This window comes from Aspergillus saccharolyticus (assembly GCF_003184585.1).
Source record: "Aspergillus saccharolyticus JOP 1030-1 unplaced genomic scaffold BP01scaffold_23, whole genome shotgun sequence".
Taxonomy (NCBI): Eukaryota; Fungi; Ascomycota; class Eurotiomycetes; order Eurotiales; family Aspergillaceae; genus Aspergillus; species Aspergillus saccharolyticus.
In genome coordinates this window covers 287,573-307,740 of record NW_020290633.1, presented here as the reverse complement: position 1 = coordinate 307,740, position 20,168 = coordinate 287,573, and the positions used below count along the sequence as shown (strand labels likewise).

Here is a 20,168-nt window from a genome sequence, read left to right as displayed (position 1 = left end):
AATGTACTCCGTACATTCGTTGGGTTGGGACCGCCTCTTCCGTTTGCCAGGCCGATCATCTGCTACCAACACTTGACTGGCACGACAAGCGGATGTGACAAAAAGGCGTGGAAGAAGAAATGCCAGGCCGTGGTTGACCGGCGGTGGTGGTGGGGAATCCTGGGCTTATAAGGAACCAAAGTCTAAATTCCATCCCGGTAAATACATACCTTATTCATTCATCCATTCAATCTTCAGGCATGTGCAGTGCAGCCTTATTAGCCCCCATTCTCTCGTTAAGTTAGATATCAGTCTGATATCACAACCTAAGTACGCAGAGTAGGTCTCCATGGCAATCATAGCAAGTGTACTTCGGAGTATACTACTATGCTGTATAGTCAATGATTTCATATGAGAAATTGTTACTCCGGGCAATGAATCATTCTACTACTTTCCCGTTTGGGGGAATTTGCCGCCCCTCAGGTGCTGCTCATCTTAAAATAATAATCAACTGCTGCTATTCCTGCCGGTTTCTCCCCTGCCTTTACATATTCAACCCCACCATGATGAACTCTAGTTCATTTAGTCACTTAGTTAACTAGTTAGTTAGTTAGTTAACTTAGCACAAGTTATAATTAATCAGCCTCCTACCTCCTTCCTGAGTCCTCCCGTTTTCCATCCACCAAAAATCTACAACTTACCCGAAATTCTTTACATACCCATACATATTGCCACTCAATGCTCTCTTCCTTCCCCCTCCCTACAATGTCCATCTTCCCGAGAGATTTCCGGTACCTTACCTAGGTACAGAATTTGAGGTACCTGGGTTCGTCTTGAAGTACCCGAGGGATACCAGCTATCAGACCACCTCCAGGGGACATGGAATCAGATCTTAATTAGGTCTTACCGAAGCAAAAGTCCTTCATCCTTCCCTGAACCTTACCCTGCATGGACATCAAGACCGAGCAATATCAACCATTAAAGTTCTCCCGTCACAAAAAAATCCCTACGGAAGTACTCAGTACAAAGGTACATCATCCGTTAGGCGGATACTTACCCGCGGATTGGATTGCTCCATTACTCGAAGTGATCATCCTTACTCTTACTTTTCCCGAAACGCCCGAACCAGATCTTCTCCACAGGACGCCACACACTCAGAGGAGATCCATAACTCGGGTAGACTAAACAACTCCCTCTTTTTTCCTCGCAGGCTCGCACATTGCTGCCAAGTGCTCACTAACAGACTCGCTTGATGCCTGTTTTTTACTTTTTCTGCACCCTCACCTGATCATTGTCTCAATTAAGGGCCCATGCTGTCCGTTGGCTCAGTGCGGGCCACTACACCCGACCCTTAAAACGTCTTGATTCATGGATGGTCGGGTAGCTGTGCCAAAATCTCATCCCGCTCAACCCAGTCAATTCCTTCTTCAATCCCCACTACGTTGCCCGGACTATCATGGCGCTCTTTCTTGGAGCATAATGCACCTTGAATTGTGTTCCCAGGCGATATGAAGCCTTGGCCCGCCTGGATAGTATTCACATCTGCCGCTGATCATTGCGAAGGCAAGAAAGGGACCGGTATCGTCGGGAGCTGGGCGTGCAGATCTTGATATAAATATCAACGATCGTTGCGGAAGGGCCACATGCTGGAAAAGCCTGTTGCCGACGGAACAAGGGCACAGCATCATGGGTCAATTGAAGATAAGAACGTAATCCGAGGAGCACGTGCTGGTATTTTCGACACAGGATCGGGGTAAGACGATGATCGTGTGAGCTTTCGTGGCATCGGATTTCTTCGTGGAACAAGTGTCCCGGCTCTCCTCGTCGTATGATGTACCCTTACGTGTAAGGTGTGGCTCTATGCCTAACGGGTGCGGAGGTTTCTGATAAGATTCTGTCAAGGATTAGCGCATCGATCGATGTGCTTGTCGTCCAGGACTCGGGTTTGGCTCCCGTGCATGCGATGCATAGATACTCGCGAAGAGCCACTTTATGCCAGAGCATGGTACACGAATGGGCAGTGCTAGGTAGCAGTTGCAAAATGTGCCTTCTCGATCTCTGGCGATGAGGATCCTCGCTGATCGGTGTACCTGGCTGCCATGGCCCTAGCCTCGCTAGTGTATCCTTCCTTGAGGTCGCAAAGTATGATGTAGTGGCCCTGAAGTCCGTTGAATACTGGAAGTCTTCTATTGGCAGATCAGACTAAGAAACTCGAAGTCCTCCGGTCTCTATCATGACCTCCTTGCCCTCTGCCGTGCATTCAGCGTCTTTCCGACTGGCCTCCGATTGTTATGCCTGACGCGCTTTGCGGCCACCAATAGCAGGGGTTTCAGTCGACACTCAAATGTCACAGGTTATCCATCTCACTAGGTGTGTTCGGCATAGGAACAGCAAAATGGGGGAAGAGAGTTATGGCAGACAAGCAATACTCAATCCAAGGTTCAAGGTCAGACATGTCACCAGTTGTTGTCTCGGTTGCAGCCCCTCTTTTCATTCACCCCACCGGACGGACGACAAGTTGGGGAGATCGTCCAGTTTCACCGCCTTTCTTCTGCCGCCCGCTCTTCTGCCCCTCCTTCACGGTTGTCGCGACAATTCGCAGCGCTGATTTGATCAACTACCAATTACCACCTGATTCATTCATTGGGTATCAGGATTTGAGGGAACGATAAACACAGGGAGTTTTCCTTGCACATACTACATATCTAAGACTCGTACATAGTCATTTCCTTGCTTAAAATAATCGTTTCCTCTGTATTACGATTTTTCCTCTCAGTCTGAACGCCCGTCATGGAGCAAGAGCTCCTGTCGCTGCTTGCGGACACCCAGTCGCCGGTGGCCGATACCAGAAAAGCCGCCGAGCTACAACTCCTACGTCTCTACTCCAACGAGGCCTTCCCTCTCTCTCTTGCTGCGATCGCTTCTCACGATTCCGTCCCTACCAACCTGCGCCAATCTGCCCTTTCTGTTCTCCGGACCTTCATCGCGGCGGCTTGGTCCCCGGTTCTCAATGAGTTCAAGGGCCAGGTTCTCGTTAACGACGACAATAAAGTGCAGATCCGGGGTGCACTACTGGAACTAGCCACTATCAAGGAGACACCGGAGCGCAAGGTCAAGTCGTCCGCTAGCTTTGCTGTCAGCAAGATCGCCAGCGCCGATTTCCCCGAGCAATGGCCAGAGCTTTTGCCTACGCTACTACAAATCATCAATGACACCAACAGTACCGCCGGCGCTCTTCACGGAGCACTGAAAGTTCTATTGGATCTGGTTGACACCGGCTTCAGCGAAGAACAATTCTTCAATGTTGCCAGAGACCTCGTCACGTCGCTCTTCAATGTGGCTACCAATGAGTCGAGAAAGCCCATATTGAGAGCGTTGGCCGTTGCGGTCTTCCGTGCTTGTTTCGATACTTTGGAGATGGTACTTGAGCAGCACAAGACGGCCGTCAAGCAGTTCATGGATGAGGTGCTCAATGGCTGGTCTCCTTTCTTCATCGCGACACTCAAGGCAATTCTACCACAGTCTCCCAGCGAACATGAAGAATCCAAGGACAGCGAAATCCCGTCGCATTGGAGAGGCGCGATTGCTCTGAAGATCCAGGTTGTCAAGGTACGTCGTCAAATTTCTACCGCCCCTTCACTGTGTTTTTACTGTGCTAATCTTGTTCATTTGTTAGACCTTGATGAAAATTCGCATGGTGTTCCCTGGCTTGATGACACCCCAGAGCCCAGTGTTCTTCTCGACAATCTGGACCGAACTATCCAATATCCAATCAACGTATCACGGATTCTATATCGATGAAGAGAGACAAGGCCGCTTGGAGGACGTGGATGGACTCCCTTATACACTAGACTTCCTGGTCTTAGAAGAACTCGATCTCATTCAAACGCTATTGAAAGCGCCGCCAGTCAAGGCAGAGCTACAGCAGCAGCTACAGAATGCCGGCCAGGCGGTCGCTTCATCAAGCTGGTTGCCGGAGATTCTGAAACTGGCGGGCGCTTATGCTCAAATCACGTCGGAGGAAGAGGGTTTGTGGGACATTGATGTGAATCTTTTCCTATCGGAAGAAACATCTGTCACTGCCAACTACACGCCCCGTACTTGCAGTGGAGATCTCGTTGTTAAGCTGGGCGAATGGCTCAAGACCACCGCTGTTGAGGGTTTGCATGCGCACCTGAACACCGTGTTCTCCGATCCGTCTTCCACGTAAGCAGCTTCCTCTAATCCATGCACATGAGAAGACTAACACCATGGTTATCTTCTAGGTGGAAGGCTCGCGAGTCTGCTCTCTACATTTTGAGCCAGCTTCTTCGGGACTTCAACGAAGTTTCCCAAAAAGTTCCCGTCGGCCTTGCCAATGCATTCAGCAACTTCATCCAGTTTGCAACTCAACAAGAAGAGGAGTTTCTACGGGCACGCGGTTATCTCACTGCTGGAGTTCTCTGCCAGGTCGCAGATGCGTCCTTCCAGCAAACCGCGGTCTCTTATCTTGAGGCGTCCCTCAAGGCGGTGACTGCGGATCCTTCCGAAGTTGTGAGAGTGTCCTGCATCCGAGCACTACAGGATCTCATGCCTTCGCTTCCCTCGAGTGCTACCATCCCACTTCAGGCGGCCGCCATCTCTGCTCTATCGGACTTCATCGCCTCTCATGACATCTCGGAATCATCTGACAGCGACGATCTCAAGGTCACCCTCGCAGAGACCCTCCGTGATACCATTATTGTCAATCCAAGCGTGGTCTTGTCTTCGAATGCCATCGATGTGTTATTCAACATTGCCAGTAATGGTCCCACCAATTTCCAATTGACGATGATCATCACGGAGGCCTTCGAGGACATTGTTGAGTCTATCGCGGAACAAGGCCCTGAATCCTTTGTTCGCCTCTGCGAAAAGGTAATGCCGTCATTGACTGGAGCAATCGATGTCGGAAACCTAACTCAGGAAAACGCTTTGACGAATTTCGCTGTGGATCTCATTCGAGCTCTCGCGGAAAGAGCTTCTGAACCCCTTCCAGCAGGCTTTGTCGAGGCTGTCATGCCCAAGTTGAATCGTCTACTATTGGACTCAACTGATGGGGAGCTGATTCGCCCTGCCACAGAAGCCGTACGCCACATGCTTTCCCACGATTTCAATCAGTTCGCCTCGTGGAGAGATCCCGATAGCGGCAAGGAGGCAATTGAAGTGGCTCTCATTATCATCGATCGATTATTGGGGCCTGCGGTTGACGACAACGCGGCGACTGAGGTCGGAGAGTTGGCAGCCGAATTGGTCGAGCGGGCGGGATCCGAGCGACTTGGACCTTATCTACCGCAGCTTCTCCAGGCTGTCGCCCAGCGGCTCGCAACAGCGCAGCAAGCCCCGTTCATCCAAAGTCTGATCCTTGTCTTCGCCCGGCTGACGCTCATCAGCGCCCGTGAGGTTGTCGATTTCCTGGCGCAGGTGAACATCAGCGGTCAGAGCGGGCTGCCTATTGTTCTCAGCAAGTGGCTGGAAAACTCGGTCAACTTTGCCGGCTACGACGAGATCAAGCAAAACATCATCGCCCTTGCGACACTGTATAATCTCGATGATCCTCGCCTGGCCCAGGTGCAGGTCAAGGGCGATCTGATTATCCAGGATACGGGTCGCATCCGCACCCGGTCCCAAGCCCGCAAGAACCCCGATCAGTACACGACAGTGACCGCACCCTTGAAGATCATCAAGGTGCTGGTCGAAGAGTTGGCGGCGGCCTCGAGCAACAAGGAAATCGATGCTGCCACCGCGGCTGCGCTGGAGGAGGAGGGCAGTGACGAGGACGACGAATGGGAGGACATTCCGGGCAATACACTCGACCTGAACCTCGGCGTCACCAAGCAGGAGCTGATGGCGTTCGGCGAGGGCGGCAGTGAGAGTGTATTTGGAGTGCGCAAGCGTGATGACGAGACTCAGGGCTTCCTATTGGATTTCTTCCGCAACGCATCTACCAAGCCCGAGTTCCAGCAGCTGTTTGCGGCCTTGACTCCGGCTGAACAGGAGAAATTGCACAGTTTGGGTTGAAAAATGTGATCTCGGCTCTTTATTTCTTTGTGATTGATGCACGAAGACTTGGCTGGGACCTTGCCATACAAAAGAGACATAGCATTGAGATGAAATCTATACGTCCTAGCATACGTAAATTCCACAGAATTTCTTACCTGAGCCGGAACCCATGGGCCATTCATCGCACATATCAATTATGATTTGTACAGCGTAACTCGTACCGTAGACATGGTTTGATCGATGCCTTTTACGGAGCATTTTATCGTTATTGCAAACACCGACGGAGAAGGGGAGGGCGGGGTACTGCCCTCGGTAGGGACAGACAGCTCTGGCTCAGAACTCCTCCTGCGCGGTACTTTTTTGCCTTCGCATTCAGGCTCGGGGGTTTCTACAACGATCAGGTTTGGACTGCTTAGGAGGGGTGTCACCGACAAAAAGAAAAAGAAAAATGAGAGGAAAGAGAGGAAAAATACCACCAGTCGTGACCACTTTCTTTTTCTATCTCCATACATGTCGAAAGTCCGTCAGATCAAGGAGATTTTCCGTATGTCAAACAATTTAGGGTCTAGGGAAGATCTGAGGTCGAAAGACAAACAGGCAACCAACCTCGAATCATTGCCCTTTTACTGTGCAGCTCTAGTACCAGGCTAAGTGAGCTAGGGTAGGCGGGGATGCACCCGGGAGACTTAGTGGGAACTTATGAAATGGACCCATGCCACTTGCAAAGGCCAGGAGGGGATGAGGGGGTCCGTCAGTTACCCAGAGCCTAAAGTTAAAGGTCTCGGACTACTGTAGAACTAAGTGTCTGAGACTAGCCTGCAGTGGAGGATGACACCACATCAAACAAGACAAAATGGATGGACGGGTTTAGCCGTGCGGGGCTTTTTTGTTTCTGTTCTTCTCTTTTTGTTTACTTTGTTCTTTTCTGTCAATGCTAGAGTTGACCAGTGCGAAGTGTGGTGTTAAAGGATTATCCGTCACATCACCGAGGGGGACTTGCGTGTTGGTGTCTGTGTGACTTTTTTCCTCCTGTTTGGGGGTACTGAGGTGTCAACTCGATTTGTTTGCTTGCTGGTGGCATGTGCTCGCTACCCTACCCTTAGGCGAGGATGCTATTGACAGAAGGAGGGGGAGGGTGGATCGGTAGATCAGCACAGCAAGAGAGACTAGTAAGACACAGAGGTACTCAATACTTGCCGCAGACCAGGTTGACGTGATCGGGATACCAAATCATAGCTTGCCAGCAGCCTAGCACACTATCTAAGGTAGTAGGTTTATGTACCTTAAGCCGGGGGGGATGTCTTATCCAGCCAATGATCGGAACCGAATGGAGTAAAGGGAAAGTGAATCAACCAGCGAGGGAGTGGATTGTTTGTTAGACTGATCGATTAGCTTGAGCAGGGACTTGTCTGGTTGTCTTGTCTTTTCCTTGTTTCCTCCTCTGAGAATTATTTTGCACTCTGCAGCAGGCGACAGAGTTAGCGAAAAAAAAAGTACCTCCCGCCCGCCCTGAAAGAGGCTGAGTTTGACAATACCAAGCAAATTCCCAATGGGACGGACACGGCACACCGCCACCGTCCGCCCGGACCCGACGCTCTGTTTCTTGGGTCCCAAACAACCCCCTCCCCCGCCCCCCGGTCAATGCACCGAAGTACAGTAGATTATTCCTATTCCGGACCCGGCTCATGCTGTCTCCTCTTTTGTTTTGTGTTCTGCTACTGTCCCAGCTTCTGCTGCTGCTTCTGCTGTTGGTGCTTCCTTTCTCGTTTTCTCCTTCTCTGTCTTCTGCCCAGTGTCCTTTCATACTGTCATTCTTTCCTTGACTCGCTGGTTCCCGGAGTTGGGAAGCATTGTATTGCTGGTATAAAGGAACCACCCCGCTCATTTCCCTTGTCGGTCTTTTCCGTCTTTGCTGCCACCAAGCAATATGTCGCAGCCCATTAATGAGGACCAAATTCAGATAGATGTAAGATTCTTTTGCTGTTGCTTCTGTTGATTCCCCAATCCCTTCGACCTGCGCCGTATATTGCTTTCTATCTAGAGCAGTAAACTTTTCAGTGCTGTTCTCACATCAGTCTCCCAGAACAATATGTGGATTGTTGAAGTCTGCTCAGGTAGCCAGCACAGGCCTTTTCTTCCACTGATCCCACTGTTCTATGGATAAAGTCAAGAAGAGTGTATTCCTTCCTGACCTGCGCCACCCCCCCAACCGCCCCCACCACCCCCAACTCGCTCTCCCCGCATCTTCTCTACCCATCAAACCGTAGGAACAGGCAGCAACAAAATTGACACCTCTCCCTCGATCTAGACCAGCAGCGACAACGACTCCCTCTTGGACGCTGCATCAATCGCCGGCTCAAACGAGACCGTCTCCTCGACTGTGCACGACTACTGCTACGAGAATGGGCGGCGCTACCACGCCTACCGCAACGGCCAGTACCCGATGCCCAACGACAAGGAAGAGCAAGACCGGCTGGCGCTGATGCACAAGGTCTTCAAGGGGATCACAGGCGGGGAGCTGCACCGCGCCCCGATCCACCGAGACCCGCACCGGCTGCGCCGCGTGCTGGACGTGGGCACTGGCACGGGCGTCTGGGCGATCGAGTTAGCCGACACCCTCCCAGCCACTGAAGTCGTGGGCACCGACCTCAGCCCGATCCAGCCGCAATGGGCCCCGCCTAACTGCTCGTTTTTGATCGACGACGCTGAGAGCGACTGGGCGTTCCCGCCCGAGGAGGCCTTCGACTATATCCACGGCCGCTCGCTCGGGGGCTCGATCTCGGACTGGGAGCGGTTCCTGCAGCAGGCGTACCAGCATGTCCGGCCCGGTGGCTGGGTCGAGATCCAGGAGTTCGAGACGCGGATTTACTCCGATGACGGCACGGATCAGGAGGCAGTGTTGATCCATGAATTTCAACGTCGGTTGGACGAGGCGAGTCGCCAGTTCGGGAAGCGCATGAATATCGCAGGCAGTGTGAGGGGGTGGATGCAGAGCGCGGGCTTTTGCAATGTCACGGATGATACGTATAAGGTAAGGAACTCGTGAATTCATATCCGCACAGTCGTGGAGGAAAAGAGAGCGGCACTAACTCAAATGTCTTGGATCCATGCAGTGTCCGCTGGGCGGGTGGGCGAAAGACCCTCATTTCAAGGACCTCGGTCGCTTGGGCAAGGCCGCCTTCTTCGATGCCGTCGAGCCGTACTCGCTTGCTTTGTTTACTCGAGAGCTGGGCTACACGTATGAGCAGTCGCAGCAGTATATGCAGGACGTCCGGCAGGAACTGGTCAACGGCTCGTTTCATATTTATACGCTGTTTCATTTTGTGTATGGGCAGAGACCTTGGGATGGGGATGGGGATAACGATGACGGTGCTGCTGATCATGCTGAGAATAATGTTGTTGTTGATGATGCTGATGCTGATGATGATGATGACGATAAATGATGTATATATGCCACTTCAATGACCAGACGATGTATATAAGATAGGGGTTCAACCGAAGCAGTGAAGTTTTTTTCAGAGAAGTATGTTCAGCGGGGCATGTTCGGTAATCCCCTTTAACCTGCATTACAGTGCTCTATCAATCCCATCTTATCTACACTATCCTCCAGACAGACAAAAACCCCGTCAGAGATCACCCCTGCAGAGAGAACCCAACCCCATCCCCAGACCCCATAGCCACCAGGTTCGCCCTCATCCTCTCCGCGCGTTCCCCAATGCCAAACGCCGCATCCTCGCGCCGCACCCACGCCCCAACCCCATGCTGCAACACCGCCGTCGCCCGCACCTTACCGGCTGCGCTCCCCCCGGCAGCACCCTCCTCCCCATTTGCCCCAGCAGCAGCAGCAGCATCATCCCCCGCAGCCTTCAACCCAATACTCCCATGCAACGTCAACCGCGGCTCCTCCTCCTGCCCCTCCGGCTTCGCGCGATACACCCCACGATGTAGGATATTACTATCATAAAACACCGCATCGCCAGGCTTCAACTCCACAACCAACTGCCCCGGCAGCTCGGGCGCATAGGGGTCCGCGGTGCGCTCGACCTCTGTGCGCACGCGGCGGTGCGAGCCCGGCACCACAATCAGCGAGCGGTCCGCGCACAGGGCCAGGTTATACTGGGCGTGCGACTGGCGGCCGTGCGGGCTCTTCTGGTGCAGGAGGCGCATCTCCTCATCCTCGGAGACGTGCTCGGGGATGTCGTCGCGATGCCAGCGCAGCGCGAAGTCCTTGGTTTCCGGGGCGACGAGGAGGTTGAAGAGCTCCATCACCAGCGGCTCTTCCGTCGTGTCATTGTCTCGGGCGGTGCATGAGCCGGTCACCCCCAGCAGCTCTTCGGCGACGGCGAGCACTTTGTCGGAGAAGTAAAAGCGGGCGAAGTCGGTGCGGTGCGGCATGTCGGGGTGCAGCAGGTGCTGCACGCCCCAGATCCCGCCTTCAGAGGCCGGAGGCGCGGTTGACGGCCATGGTGGGAATTGCTTGGGGACGGTGCGAAAGTGTGGCCATTGGCCCTTGCGGGTGAGGTGGGTGGTTTCGGTGGCGATGGTGCGGAAGTGGGTGATTTCTTCGGGGGTGAGGAGCGAGGGGATGCGGACGAAGCCGTCGCGTTGGAGGGAGGTGAGGTAGGGGGTTGTGGTGGCGGTCATTGCAGTGAGAGAGGGTGTAAATTGAGGAATTTTGTTGGAAGTTGAAGAACGGAGAGTGGGAGTCGATTGCTGTAAGTCGGAGTAGTACGGAGTCCAGTAAAGCTTGGAGTTGACGAAGGAGATGCCCAATCTACACAGTACTTATGGGGCCGGTATAAATAAACAGTTGGAGTAACATACATACATACATACATACATGTATGTATACAACAATCGATACTACTCTGTTGGATTACCCCGCAGCAATCGATAAGAGGGCAAAGCGGGGTCAACCAAACTCAACGTAACCGTCATCCATGGTTACATACTGCTGTCCCATTGCTATTTATATTATACTGCACAGACACAATATTGATTATGTGTACAGTTACGCATGGATTACTGGTGTTTATACATGATGCGAACAATGACGAAATGTAGAGTGGCGCGCCGTGTGGCTGCTCAGGCACAACCAAGCAATAGTTAGTGTACTACCCGGCAGTTGTTACCAAAGACGCCTACACAATATCTTGTCTAACTAGCCTTCATAGACCACATCTGCCAGCTACAGTATTTACTTGATAGCCTACCCCGTGATCGGGTAGCTGCAGCTGCAGTGAATGACTGTGACTGACTGTGACTGACTGTGGACGCGGCTTGGTAATTTCCCCATTGGGCGGATGGCGGGGCAAGTTCTGGGCAGCTTGTCTTGGCCGTGGCTTGCGCTTTTCGCAGATCAGCGATCTGGTTCTTCTGCATTTTTTTTTTCTTCCTTCCCTGCAATCTCTGCAATCTCTCGCTGCAGTCTTTGTTTCGTTGCATACGTCTGCGAACCCTTTCATAGTCGGCTTGAATCCCTTCCTTACTGCTGCTTCCATACTGCACATCCACTGTGGTCCCGGAGACCCTGCAGATCTTCCGAGCTATGGCTCCGCAGCTAAATCTGGGCTCCCACGCCCTCCTCATCCTGGGCCTCTTGCTCGTCCTGCTCCCGACTCACACCTACGCCTTTGGCGCCGGAAGTAAGCATCCCAGCGCTATTCTATCTTTTGTTCGCGTGCTAATAAAAGCTAGATATCGCTTCTATCTCCGCGGTGGAGGGCAAGAACTGGCGTCATGGAGATATCGAGGACATGCTCAAGACGGTCGCCTTCATCAAAGGCCATAAATGGACCTCAACTATGGTCAAGCGCGTCTACTTCGGGAACTGGCTGCGTGACTAGTGAGTCTGGCGCTCTATCCGCTTCGTCCTCGCGAACTGACACCCCTCAAGCTCGCAGGCCATGGATGTCGGTACCCTCAAGAGCCTCCCGGCTGACACCATCCGTATCCTCGTTTGGATCCTGTCCTTCATGACTTTCGGATATGCAACGGCTGAGTTTGAGGTAACCTCCGAAAGATTGGGCGTCTACCGCCCTGAGGAACACATCGAGTGCGTATTCCGTCTATGCGCTATGACATGCTTGACAACCTAGACTAACATCCTGTGAAGCAACCCGAAGGATTATGCCGACAATCAGGATGCGCGCCAGTATGATAAACGCTTGCGAGGGCCCATCCGCCCGGTGGAACTCGAAATCGACCCGGAAACCGGCATGAAGAACTACATCGCCAATGAACGTGGAGACTGGACTACCAGCTCTGCATATATCAAGTACAGCTTGGCTCGGAGCATTCACTATGGACGCACATACACTCACGGCAGAGACAAGGGCAACGAGGCAGACCTTTGCGAGGCCCTGCGGTGCCTGGGTCAGGGCCTCCACACTTTGGAAGACTTCGCAGCACACACCAATTACTGTGAGCTTGCACTCCGCGAGATGGGCTTTAAGAACGTCTTTCCGCACACGGGTGTCAACACGGAGTCGAACGTTCGTGGCCATCGGGTCTTTCCGCTTGTGACGGGAACCTTCGGTATGGTGGACTTCTTCCATTCCGTTCTGGGAGAAGCCACCGACCATTTCACCCAGTCAGAAGTCAATGAGATGGATATCGCCCTTGGCGATGCCCAAAATAACTCGTCTGCTAACGCTCTTGGTGCATTCACGAATCTGTTGGGCGGCATCCCAGGAACGAAGGATCTCGTTGAAGAGGCCGAGGAGCTCAAGCGTCGCTCGGAGGCTCAGGCATCTGCGAATCGGAGCAGTGGTGCTCGCGAAGGATATGGTGCTAGCAAAACTTTTGCTAGCGGATATGACTCTCAGCGCTCTCGAGGCTTTGATGAGTTCGAGTCGCAGCTTTCGCGGGGCTTCGATGACGTCGGGTCTCAGCGCTCCCGGGGCTTCGACGACAACGAGACAAGCAACTACAGGGCCGGCGAATCCGCACGGCCCCATTCAAGTGGGGAATCTGGTGGATCAGGGCTGCCAGACTTTGATGCGAACAAGACGATTAAGCAGATCTATCCCATTCTCGAATTCAGAGACAAGGTGGTTCGCAAACTTACCTCGATCATCGAGAAGATTCCCGGGCTGGAGGCTGTTGTTGAGAAGATCACGGAGACTCTGACTGTTTTCATCATGTCTCTCCTTGCCCCATTCATCCGTCCCATCATCAATGCTGCTTCCAAGTCGCTGCAAGCCGGCTCTTCTGGCGTGATTGATGCTTCCGGCCAGCATCAGTACGAGCCCTGGACGGATCCTGATTGTACCGATCCCACCCACTCTATGTTGTCCAAGGATCACTTTGCCAACATCCTCAACGAGCCCGCTGGTCAGGTTGCTTCTGCTATTCTCAAGTACGTGGCGCCGCGTGTCCTCCGTGCTTGGGAGAATATCAACATCTCGGAGGATCAAGTCGTAGAGGATTGCTTGAAGGTGTTCCACCACCCTGCTCTTCGAGATAATCGGAACGAGGCTCATCGGAGTATGTTCGAAGCCGTCGAGTCTTGGGTCCAGTCCAGATCCGACAGAGGCTCAGGACTCAACGACATCCTGAGCGCTGAAGGTGTGAGGGCAGGCAAGAACACAGGCGGTGTCCCTCACACTCATGGCGGTAGTGGGAACAATTCTGGACACTCTCAGCAGCAACGTCCTCCTTCCTCGCAGCAGCAGCAGCAGGGTACTAGTTCACCGTTTGGAAATCTTTCCAACCTGCCCATCCCTGGCATCTCGAATCTCGGTAATCTTAACAGTGCTTTCTCCAACCTGATGGTCGGCGGCTCGTCGAGAAATGAGGATTCCGCGCAGGCTGAGGGCTCAGCATACCAGACATCCTATTCGAGCCAACAGCAATCTTATCAATCTCAGCAACAGTACCAGGGACAGTCCTATTCCAGCTATGAGCAGTCGTCATATCCCCATCAGCCATCGCGTCCTTCGTACGCTGAACAGACCCCTGGGTATGAAGGATCCTATGGGCGACCTCGTCCTCAAGAACAGCGGCCAGCCTACTCTGGGCAGTCCTATGGTTCTTACGAGCAGTCTCGTCCTTATGAGTCGCGTTCATCGGACCCCAGCAGCCAAGGTTACGACTACGACCGCCCTAGCGAGGAGTCCCACCATCACCACCATCAGCAACGCCCCTCCCACTCCAATCAAGGGTATGAATATGGAGAGTCGGATGGCGGCCACCATCACCGACACGGTGACCACCATCACCCCCCTGGACCTCCTCCCCCTGGCCCGCCATATGGCGGTTATGGGGGCAATGGCTACAGCGGTGGCTACAATCAGGGCTATAGCTCGGGTGAGTACCGCTACTGAGCGGGCACCGCAGCTCGTCCTTGTCCATTGGCAAGAACTGTCTACTTTATTCACTTTGAACTTGTATTCCTAGAATGAATCAAGGGCTACCTTGAGGTGACAATTGTGATAGTCCCACGTAAATGTAGCACATGCTATTTACAACATAGACAAGTCTCACCCAACCTCGTAATGCTGAGCGATAAAAGTTCCTACTGACAATAGTTATTTACAAGGATATGATGTCAACATTGTCCTTCCCTTCAACAACACCAGCCGGGCTAGCTCAATCGGCAGAGCGTGAGACTCTTAATCTCAAGGTTGCGGGTTCAACCCCCGCGTTCGGCTTCTCTTTTTGACGATACCATTTCTGTTTTGCGCCTCACTTTTTCATTAATTCCACTATGAACTGTAGTAACTGTAAGTCGCGATCACATTCTCTTCTTTTGTTCAAGGCAGGAAGCACCCGGACTATCCTGGGCCCTGCAGTATCTGGTTCAATTACACTTGACGATGTGCCATCGCCTGGTCCAAGAACATATATATAAGTAATGACGCCAAGTCCCAACTCACCGCTCTTTTCCTTCTCATATTGCCCGCGTCTAGACTTGAAGGTGGCACAGGCTAGTGCTGAGGATGCAAGTATCGACAGAGTTCCTCTTGTATTTCAGGGAAGAGGAAGCGATTCGTCCCCGCATATGCAGAACATTGTTCGCTCTACGACCCGGGGTGTTGGGCATATCAGCAGGCTACACACCAACCAGCTGGAAGGCTTGGACTATTTAGTGTTACCGTGGGTAAATCGTACATACCCAGCATATAGGGTCAAGGCAGTTCATAGTCATGTCGGTGGTGGGCTATCGAGAGAAATGGCATTGTCTAATTCCCTAGGGGGATGTATATCGGCGCCGTGGTATATGATTATTGAAGTTTCATCCAGATTTCTATGTATATACCAGCTTCATCTGCCACAGGGGTAGTGTGACTAGGTACGAAGCGAAACGAAAGATAGCCAGGCTGGCAATTGACAGTGATGACCCGAGAAAAAAAATGCAGAAGGTAAGATGGATGCGCCTGCAATCTATCCATGGCGCCGCGATTCACGCCTGTGAAAACAGAAAAAAAAAAGCCAACGCTGATAGTGTAAGAAAGTCAGAGTGTGAAGCTGAATTGGGATATTCGACTGCGTCTCGTCGTTGGTGGTTTGGTAGCTATATTGGGTGAGCTAGCCATTGTTGAAGAAAGGCTGAGAGTGTAGTGAAGGAAGGCAAAATCGAGGGTCTCTAAAGCTTCGTCCCTTCGCGTCCGCTGTCACTAAGTCTGCGCGGACGAAGCGGAATAGTGGTTGTGCTAGGTCCAGCAGCAGCGGGATTACTACCACCGGGCGTGGTGATGCGGACACCGCCAGTCCGTTGTGAGCTCTGATGCTGATGAAGCCGGGGGTTTAGAAGCCACTGCACCTGCATGCGAATGCTGCCCAGGGCGGCGTTGGTGTGGGCCATGTCCTCTTTGATGCGGAGGCACTCGCTCATGATCGCCATGCTGGCGCGGGCGTCGAGATCTGTGATGGCGTGAGACAGTTGTCCGACCTCCTCGCGGAGGGATTCGTGCAGCGAGAGGAGGTAGTTGGTCGTGGTGGCGGTGTATTGGTTGGAGCTATCGATTTGGGACTGACTGCTGGATGTTGCCGGGTCGTTGTTGTTGCGACGGGTTGGACTGGAGGCAGTCACACGGCCGTCCGAGCCAACGAGTGCGGTAGGTGATTGGGCGAGGGTGGAGCGGATGTTCGCCAACCCGTCCTCGAAAATCTCGTTGCGTTGTTTGAGATGGCGGATGGTGAGTTCGAGGGAGTCGAGACGGGCATTCTGCGCGTCGAAATACGGGCCCATCGAGATCAGTGGACAGGTCTGCTCGTGTGTGGCCAGGTCGGCGCGCCGGAGCTGAATGGGGCAGCCATACTTCGAGGCGCTGCAGGTGTGAATGGTTTCAGAGCATGAGTCTGTGTGCTGCTTGAGTTCTCTTCGGAGAATCGTGGTATGGCAGTCCGGACAGGTGGTTTGCAGATTGGGGCATAATTCGGTAATGTGCTCCTGTCAGACGTATGCTGTTAGCAGGCTACGAAACAGTATGCAACAGAACTGCGATTCGATTGAAGTACCTCATAGTCTTGTTCCATGATGTTCCCCTCACAGCGCGCGCATTGGTGAAGTTCATGCAGGCATCTCCCATCCGGGTCGAGATCCTTCTTCCGTGTCTTCAAGCCACACAAGTCCAGTGGACAGTCCATCAACCTGTACCCGCAGTACTTGTCCACATGGGTTTGGATGAACACCCTCGGCGCTACTTCCTCACAACCTTCATTCCGGAATGGACACCTTACCCGGATTTCGTCGCACATGTTGACCAAAAGGCGGGGCAGTTTGAGATAGATGCCGCCCGTGGGTGTGCGACAGGCAGGGCAGGTAAAATCGTCTTGGGCTGCTGCAGAGGTCTTAATGGCTGAGACCAGGCATTTCTGGCAGAATACGTGGTCACACTTTAACCGGACCGGGTGAATGAAGGGGCAGTGGCATATCGGACACATGAGGTGGTCATCGTAGCTGGAAACATAGTCCAGTGACCGCAGGTCGACAGTCTCGTCGCGGTCGCAATTCGCTTCCATGACCAAAAGGTCCTCGAGACTGATGTTGGTCATACTGAGGTGTTTTGCTGTGCCATGAGAGGCTCCAGTGCTCTCTAATAGCCCTTTGTATCGATCCTCCGCCTGTCCGGGAGCCGAAAGGCTGACAAGGAGGGAGAGAAGATCAACTGTTCAGTCGCCGTTGTTGATATAAGAGATGAAACAATGGTCCGAAGACGAACCCCATGAGACGTTCTCTATGTAGTTCAGTAGGAGATGTTTCAGACGAGATGAGTGTTGTTGTGGGTTACTCGAGGAAGGCAGATGGGAGGCGAGAGCGAGAGAATGAGAGAGAATGGGATGAAGATGAATTGCGGGGAGTTGACCCTATGGATAAGTTGGAATTCAATGCGGCGCGGGCGGAGAGCGGCAGATCCACCAAAACTGCGGCAGGCGATCGACCCTCCCTCTCTCGTCCTTCGAATCCATCTCACTCCTCTTCACTTACTCCTCCCAATCCAACCACATCGTCAAACTTGTTGCCATAATCTAGTCTTCTTCAGCCTGGCGCTGCTCTCCTTCCCCGGTGGAAGCCAAAGATAGCGCAGTCAGTCATCAGCCTGACACAAATTTGCACCAATCCCGCTCGACCTTTCCGCCATCTACTCCGCATCATTATCATCATCATCATCATCATCTCACCCGCCTCGACACCTTTCAACAGCCTAGTCCCATAAAACCACTCAGTGCCCACACAATTAGAAGAATCAATCGCCCACCATGCCAAACCCCAGTCAACTCCTCCTCCTAGCCGACCACATCAAGCTCTCCCTCCTCGAACGCCAACGCGCCATCTCCCTCAGCCTCGAGCCCAACAGCCAAGACGGCGAGATCTCGCGCTCCCTCGACTCATTCAAGGAAGGCATCGAGGCCATCGAAGCTGAATGTGAGCAGCTTGAAGTCCAGAACGGCCGCGGCGATGAAGACGCCGCGGACCTCCGCGACCAGCTCACGCACTTGCACGCCCAGTACGACGACCTCTCCGCACAATTCCACGAGATCACGAACGCCGTCGCGACCGCCACGGCAACCTCATCATCCTCGACTCCGGACCTCAAGCAGCCCGTGCCACAGCACCCATCCTCGAAATCCGTCCGGTTCATGGACGCGGCGGCGGCGGCCGAGGCGGCCGATGCTGACGAGGACGAGCACCGGCGGAACCTCTTCCGGCCGTATCGCGATTCGCCGTCTCCGCCGCCAGGTAGCACTAATGCCGGGATGGACGGGCTGTCGAACGAGCAGATCTACGACCACCATGCGCAGGTATTGCGCGACCAGGACGAGCAGCTGGACCGGCTGGGCGAGTCGATCGGGCGGCAGCACCAGCTGAGTATCCAGATCGGGGATGAGCTGGAGGGCCATGTTGCGTTGCTGGATGATCTGGATGGGCATGTGGATCGCCATCAGGGACGGTTAGACAAGGCGAGGAAGCGCCTGGATCGGTTCCGGCGCAGTGCCGGGGAGAATTGGAGCATGATGACTATTATCGGGTTGATTATCACGCTGGTGATTTTAATTGTGCTTCTGAAGTAGACTACATTTTCGTGGTTCGCCTATATATATTCTGAGATGATTCCGGGGATGTATGAGTTGTGGGTTTTAAGGCGGCGCTCTCGGCGTTCGGGCTATACTGTGCTTGCTTGTCGGGTTTTGTGTTTTCTTGTCTGTTACTTCGTCTCTCAATTACCCATTCCTTCGATATATCCCGTCTGCTGACGACAACCTGTGGTACTTTTTATCCCCCCTCAAGGCGGTACATCATTTACATTTACCATCATCCAAACTATTATGCCCTCTACCTCCCCCCTCCAACAGCTACACAAAATGGGAACCACCATACAACTAGAGACTACTTTACACTCTCCAATAATCCTACTCATTGACACCCCTTTCCCCTTCTCAAAGCAGATCAATAAGAAAGACACCATTCAACCCTAATCCGGAAGAAAATTTAGAAACAAGTCCCATAATACATAAAGGAATTTCAACCAGCACTGAAATTCGAAAAACAAGACAAGACAACCTATTGAGTCTTATTCACGGGCCCATCCCGGTTGGGAAGACCTTTCGTGCGCTCCTGCAGCGTGGCAAAGTCCTTGTCGTCGCTGTCGATGTCACCCCGATCAGCCTTGACCTGTATCAGCGGAAGAGAGATGGGTTAGTTGATGCGTGCTTTTTTTTTTTTTTTTTTTTTTTGTTTTTGCGTGTGTCTGGGTGACTCTCACCGAAGCTTCGCTGTTGCTGGCCAGCTCCTGCTTCCACTTGGCGGTGCCTTGCTTGCTGTGTTCGAGCTGGTCGCGCTTGTGCTCTTCGTAGATCTGGTCGAGGTTGTCGCGGTCTTTGGTTTTTCCAGCGGTTGTTAGTTGCGATGCAAGAAGAAAGGGAGGTAGGGAGTGGAGGAGGGAGAACTCACTGCGATCGCTCTCGTTGAGGCCTGCGCGGGGGGCGGAGGTGTGCAGGGCGGAAGTGAGGGCGGGGCGGAGGGGGGTGGCCAGACGAGGGGCGAGGGTTGTCCGGACGGTGGTGAGGAACGACATGGTTGCTGTGTACTGTTGATTGAGGTTGATTCTGTAGTGCAATTGTTAGTTGTGGTTGTCTTTCGTTGAGATATGTCGCTGGCGATGGGGTGAGGCTAGGTATACAAGGTGAGGTTGAAATTCAATGGATGGAAAACTTGAGGTAGGAGACAGGAGAAAAAGAGGAGAAAAAAACCACAGGGATGATGTCAACGACACAGACCAAAAAAAAAGTAGGTGCTTACCTTCTCAGCTCAATCGCTAACTAGCTAGATGGAAGATGGTAGGTCAATTCGACGGGTAATGGAAGCTATCTCAATGGGTGGGATGTGATGGTAGTACAGTTCAACTCTCAAATGCAGGACGAAGGGGCCCTTTTAAAACAGTAAACTGGCAAATCCGATCTGCCTCGGGTAAGGGGAAGAGAGTGCAGTGGAGGGTAAATTGTCTCTACGTCGACGTCGGTCCAGCCAGAAATTGAAGAAAAGGTTAAGGGAACTGTACCAGTGAGTGGCCCAGATGGCACTGACGTCATGCATACACACTGCGTGTTTCCACTGAACCCCCATCGCCTTTGCGCTTCTGAGCCACCTTGGGAGTACAAGATTGGTATTGTAGTCAGGTTTAAACAGTCATATCACCTCTTTCTTCTGGCTCTAGGGAAAAATT

The 20,168-nt window shown here is 52.8% G+C and overlaps 8 protein-coding genes and 1 non-coding gene across 9 annotated transcripts; 6 read left to right on the top strand and 3 right to left on the bottom strand.

Moving 5' to 3' along the window:
* The first annotated feature begins 2,598 nt into the window (after positions 1–2,598).
* Positions 2,599–6,148, top strand: BP01DRAFT_343779 (putative importin beta-5 subunit). Its single transcript, XM_025573534.1, has 3 exons — positions 2,599–3,588; positions 3,656–4,185; positions 4,245–6,148. Exons 1-3 carry the CDS (start codon positions 2,770–2,772, stop codon positions 6,013–6,015), a joined length of 3,120 nt encoding a protein of 1,039 aa, XP_025429956.1. The 5' UTR covers positions 2,599–2,769; the 3' UTR covers positions 6,016–6,148.
* Positions 6,149–7,591: 1,443 nt separating this feature from the next.
* Positions 7,592–9,440, top strand: BP01DRAFT_401958 (class I SAM-dependent methyltransferase; the record flags this gene model as incomplete). Its single annotated transcript, XM_025578627.1, has 3 exons — positions 7,592–7,963; positions 8,306–9,028; positions 9,111–9,440. The coding sequence occupies exons 1-3, from the start codon at positions 7,925–7,927 to the stop codon at positions 9,438–9,440; spliced, it is 1,092 nt and encodes a 363-aa protein (XP_025429955.1). The 5' UTR covers positions 7,592–7,924.
* Positions 9,441–9,561: 121 nt separating this feature from the next.
* On the bottom strand, positions 9,562–10,839 carry BP01DRAFT_424540 (phytanoyl-CoA dioxygenase family protein; the record flags this gene model as incomplete). The annotated part of the gene is made up of 2 exons (XM_025579706.1): positions 9,562–10,710; positions 10,834–10,839. 2 exons carry the CDS (start codon positions 10,837–10,839, stop codon positions 9,631–9,633), a joined length of 1,086 nt encoding a protein of 361 aa, XP_025429954.1. The 3' UTR covers positions 9,562–9,630.
* Positions 10,840–11,406: 567 nt separating this feature from the next.
* BP01DRAFT_393046 (Het-C domain-containing protein) lies at positions 11,407–14,337 on the top strand. The gene is made up of 4 exons (XM_025578202.1): positions 11,407–11,642; positions 11,695–11,842; positions 11,894–12,052; positions 12,113–14,337. Exons 1-4 carry the CDS (start codon positions 11,546–11,548, stop codon positions 14,322–14,324), a joined length of 2,616 nt encoding a protein of 871 aa, XP_025429953.1. The 5' UTR covers positions 11,407–11,545; the 3' UTR covers positions 14,325–14,337.
* A 241-nt stretch (positions 14,338–14,578) lies between these two features.
* On the top strand, positions 14,579–14,651 carry BP01DRAFT_t209. Its single transcript has one exon. It is a non-coding gene; the product is annotated as a tRNA-Lys (tRNA).
* Positions 14,652–15,240: 589 nt separating this feature from the next.
* On the bottom strand, positions 15,241–17,276 carry BP01DRAFT_322354 (putative TRAF-like signal transducer). Its single transcript, XM_025572758.1, has 2 exons — positions 16,462–17,276; positions 15,241–16,393 (listed from the first exon to the last, which is right to left on the bottom strand). The coding sequence occupies exons 1-2, from the start codon at positions 16,996–16,998 to the stop codon at positions 15,587–15,589; spliced, it is 1,344 nt and encodes a 447-aa protein (XP_025429952.1). The 5' UTR covers positions 16,999–17,276; the 3' UTR covers positions 15,241–15,586.
* Positions 17,123–17,614, top strand: BP01DRAFT_91390 (uncharacterized protein). Its single transcript, XM_025580224.1, has one exon. It carries the CDS (start codon positions 17,248–17,250, stop codon positions 17,524–17,526), a length of 279 nt encoding a protein of 92 aa, XP_025429951.1. The 5' UTR covers positions 17,123–17,247; the 3' UTR covers positions 17,527–17,614.
* Positions 17,417–18,836, top strand: BP01DRAFT_424537 (syntaxin family protein). The gene has a single exon (XM_025579705.1). It carries the CDS (start codon positions 17,704–17,706, stop codon positions 18,514–18,516), a length of 813 nt encoding a protein of 270 aa, XP_025429950.1. The 5' UTR covers positions 17,417–17,703; the 3' UTR covers positions 18,517–18,836.
* On the bottom strand, positions 18,627–19,833 carry BP01DRAFT_358141 (uncharacterized protein). The gene is made up of 3 exons (XM_025575369.1): positions 19,397–19,833; positions 19,209–19,321; positions 18,627–19,117 (listed from the first exon to the last, which is right to left on the bottom strand). The coding sequence occupies exons 1-3, from the start codon at positions 19,518–19,520 to the stop codon at positions 19,007–19,009; spliced, it is 348 nt and encodes a 115-aa protein (XP_025429949.1). The 5' UTR covers positions 19,521–19,833; the 3' UTR covers positions 18,627–19,006.
* Between the last annotated feature and the right edge of the window lie 335 nt (positions 19,834–20,168).

Coding starts and splice junctions, on each gene's coding strand:
- BP01DRAFT_343779 (XM_025573534.1), top strand. CDS start 2,770: ATGGAGCAAGAGCTCCTGTCGCTGCTTGCGGACACCCAGTCGCCGGTG. Junction 3,589..3,655: donor TGAAGATCCAGGTTGTCAAG/GTACGTCGTCAA, acceptor TTCATTTGTTAG/ACCTTGATGAAAATTCGCAT. Junction 4,186..4,244: donor TTCTCCGATCCGTCTTCCAC/GTAAGCAGCTTC, acceptor GTTATCTTCTAG/GTGGAAGGCTCGCGAGTCTG.
- BP01DRAFT_393046 (XM_025578202.1), top strand. CDS start 11,546: ATGGCTCCGCAGCTAAATCTGGGCTCCCACGCCCTCCTCATCCTGGGC. Junction 11,843..11,893: donor GGGAACTGGCTGCGTGACTA/GTGAGTCTGGCG, acceptor ACACCCCTCAAG/CTCGCAGGCCATGGATGTCG. Junction 12,053..12,112: donor CGCCCTGAGGAACACATCGA/GTGCGTATTCCG, acceptor CATCCTGTGAAG/CAACCCGAAGGATTATGCCG.
- BP01DRAFT_322354 (XM_025572758.1), bottom strand. CDS start 16,998: ATGACCAACATCAGTCTCGAGGACCTTTTGGTCATGGAAGCGAATTGC. Junction 16,394..16,461: donor TCATGGAACAAGACTATGAG/GTACTTCAATCG, acceptor TACGTCTGACAG/GAGCACATTACCGAATTATG.
- BP01DRAFT_91390 (XM_025580224.1), top strand. CDS start 17,248: ATGGGAGGCGAGAGCGAGAGAATGAGAGAGAATGGGATGAAGATGAAT.
- BP01DRAFT_424537 (XM_025579705.1), top strand. CDS start 17,704: ATGCCAAACCCCAGTCAACTCCTCCTCCTAGCCGACCACATCAAGCTC.
- BP01DRAFT_358141 (XM_025575369.1), bottom strand. CDS start 19,520: ATGTCGTTCCTCACCACCGTCCGGACAACCCTCGCCCCTCGTCTGGCC. Junction 19,322..19,396: donor CCTCAACGAGAGCGATCGCA/GTGAGTTCTCCC, acceptor GAAAAACCAAAG/ACCGCGACAACCTCGACCAG. Junction 19,118..19,208: donor CCAGCAACAGCGAAGCTTCG/GTGAGAGTCACC, acceptor CCGCTGATACAG/GTCAAGGCTGATCGGGGTGA.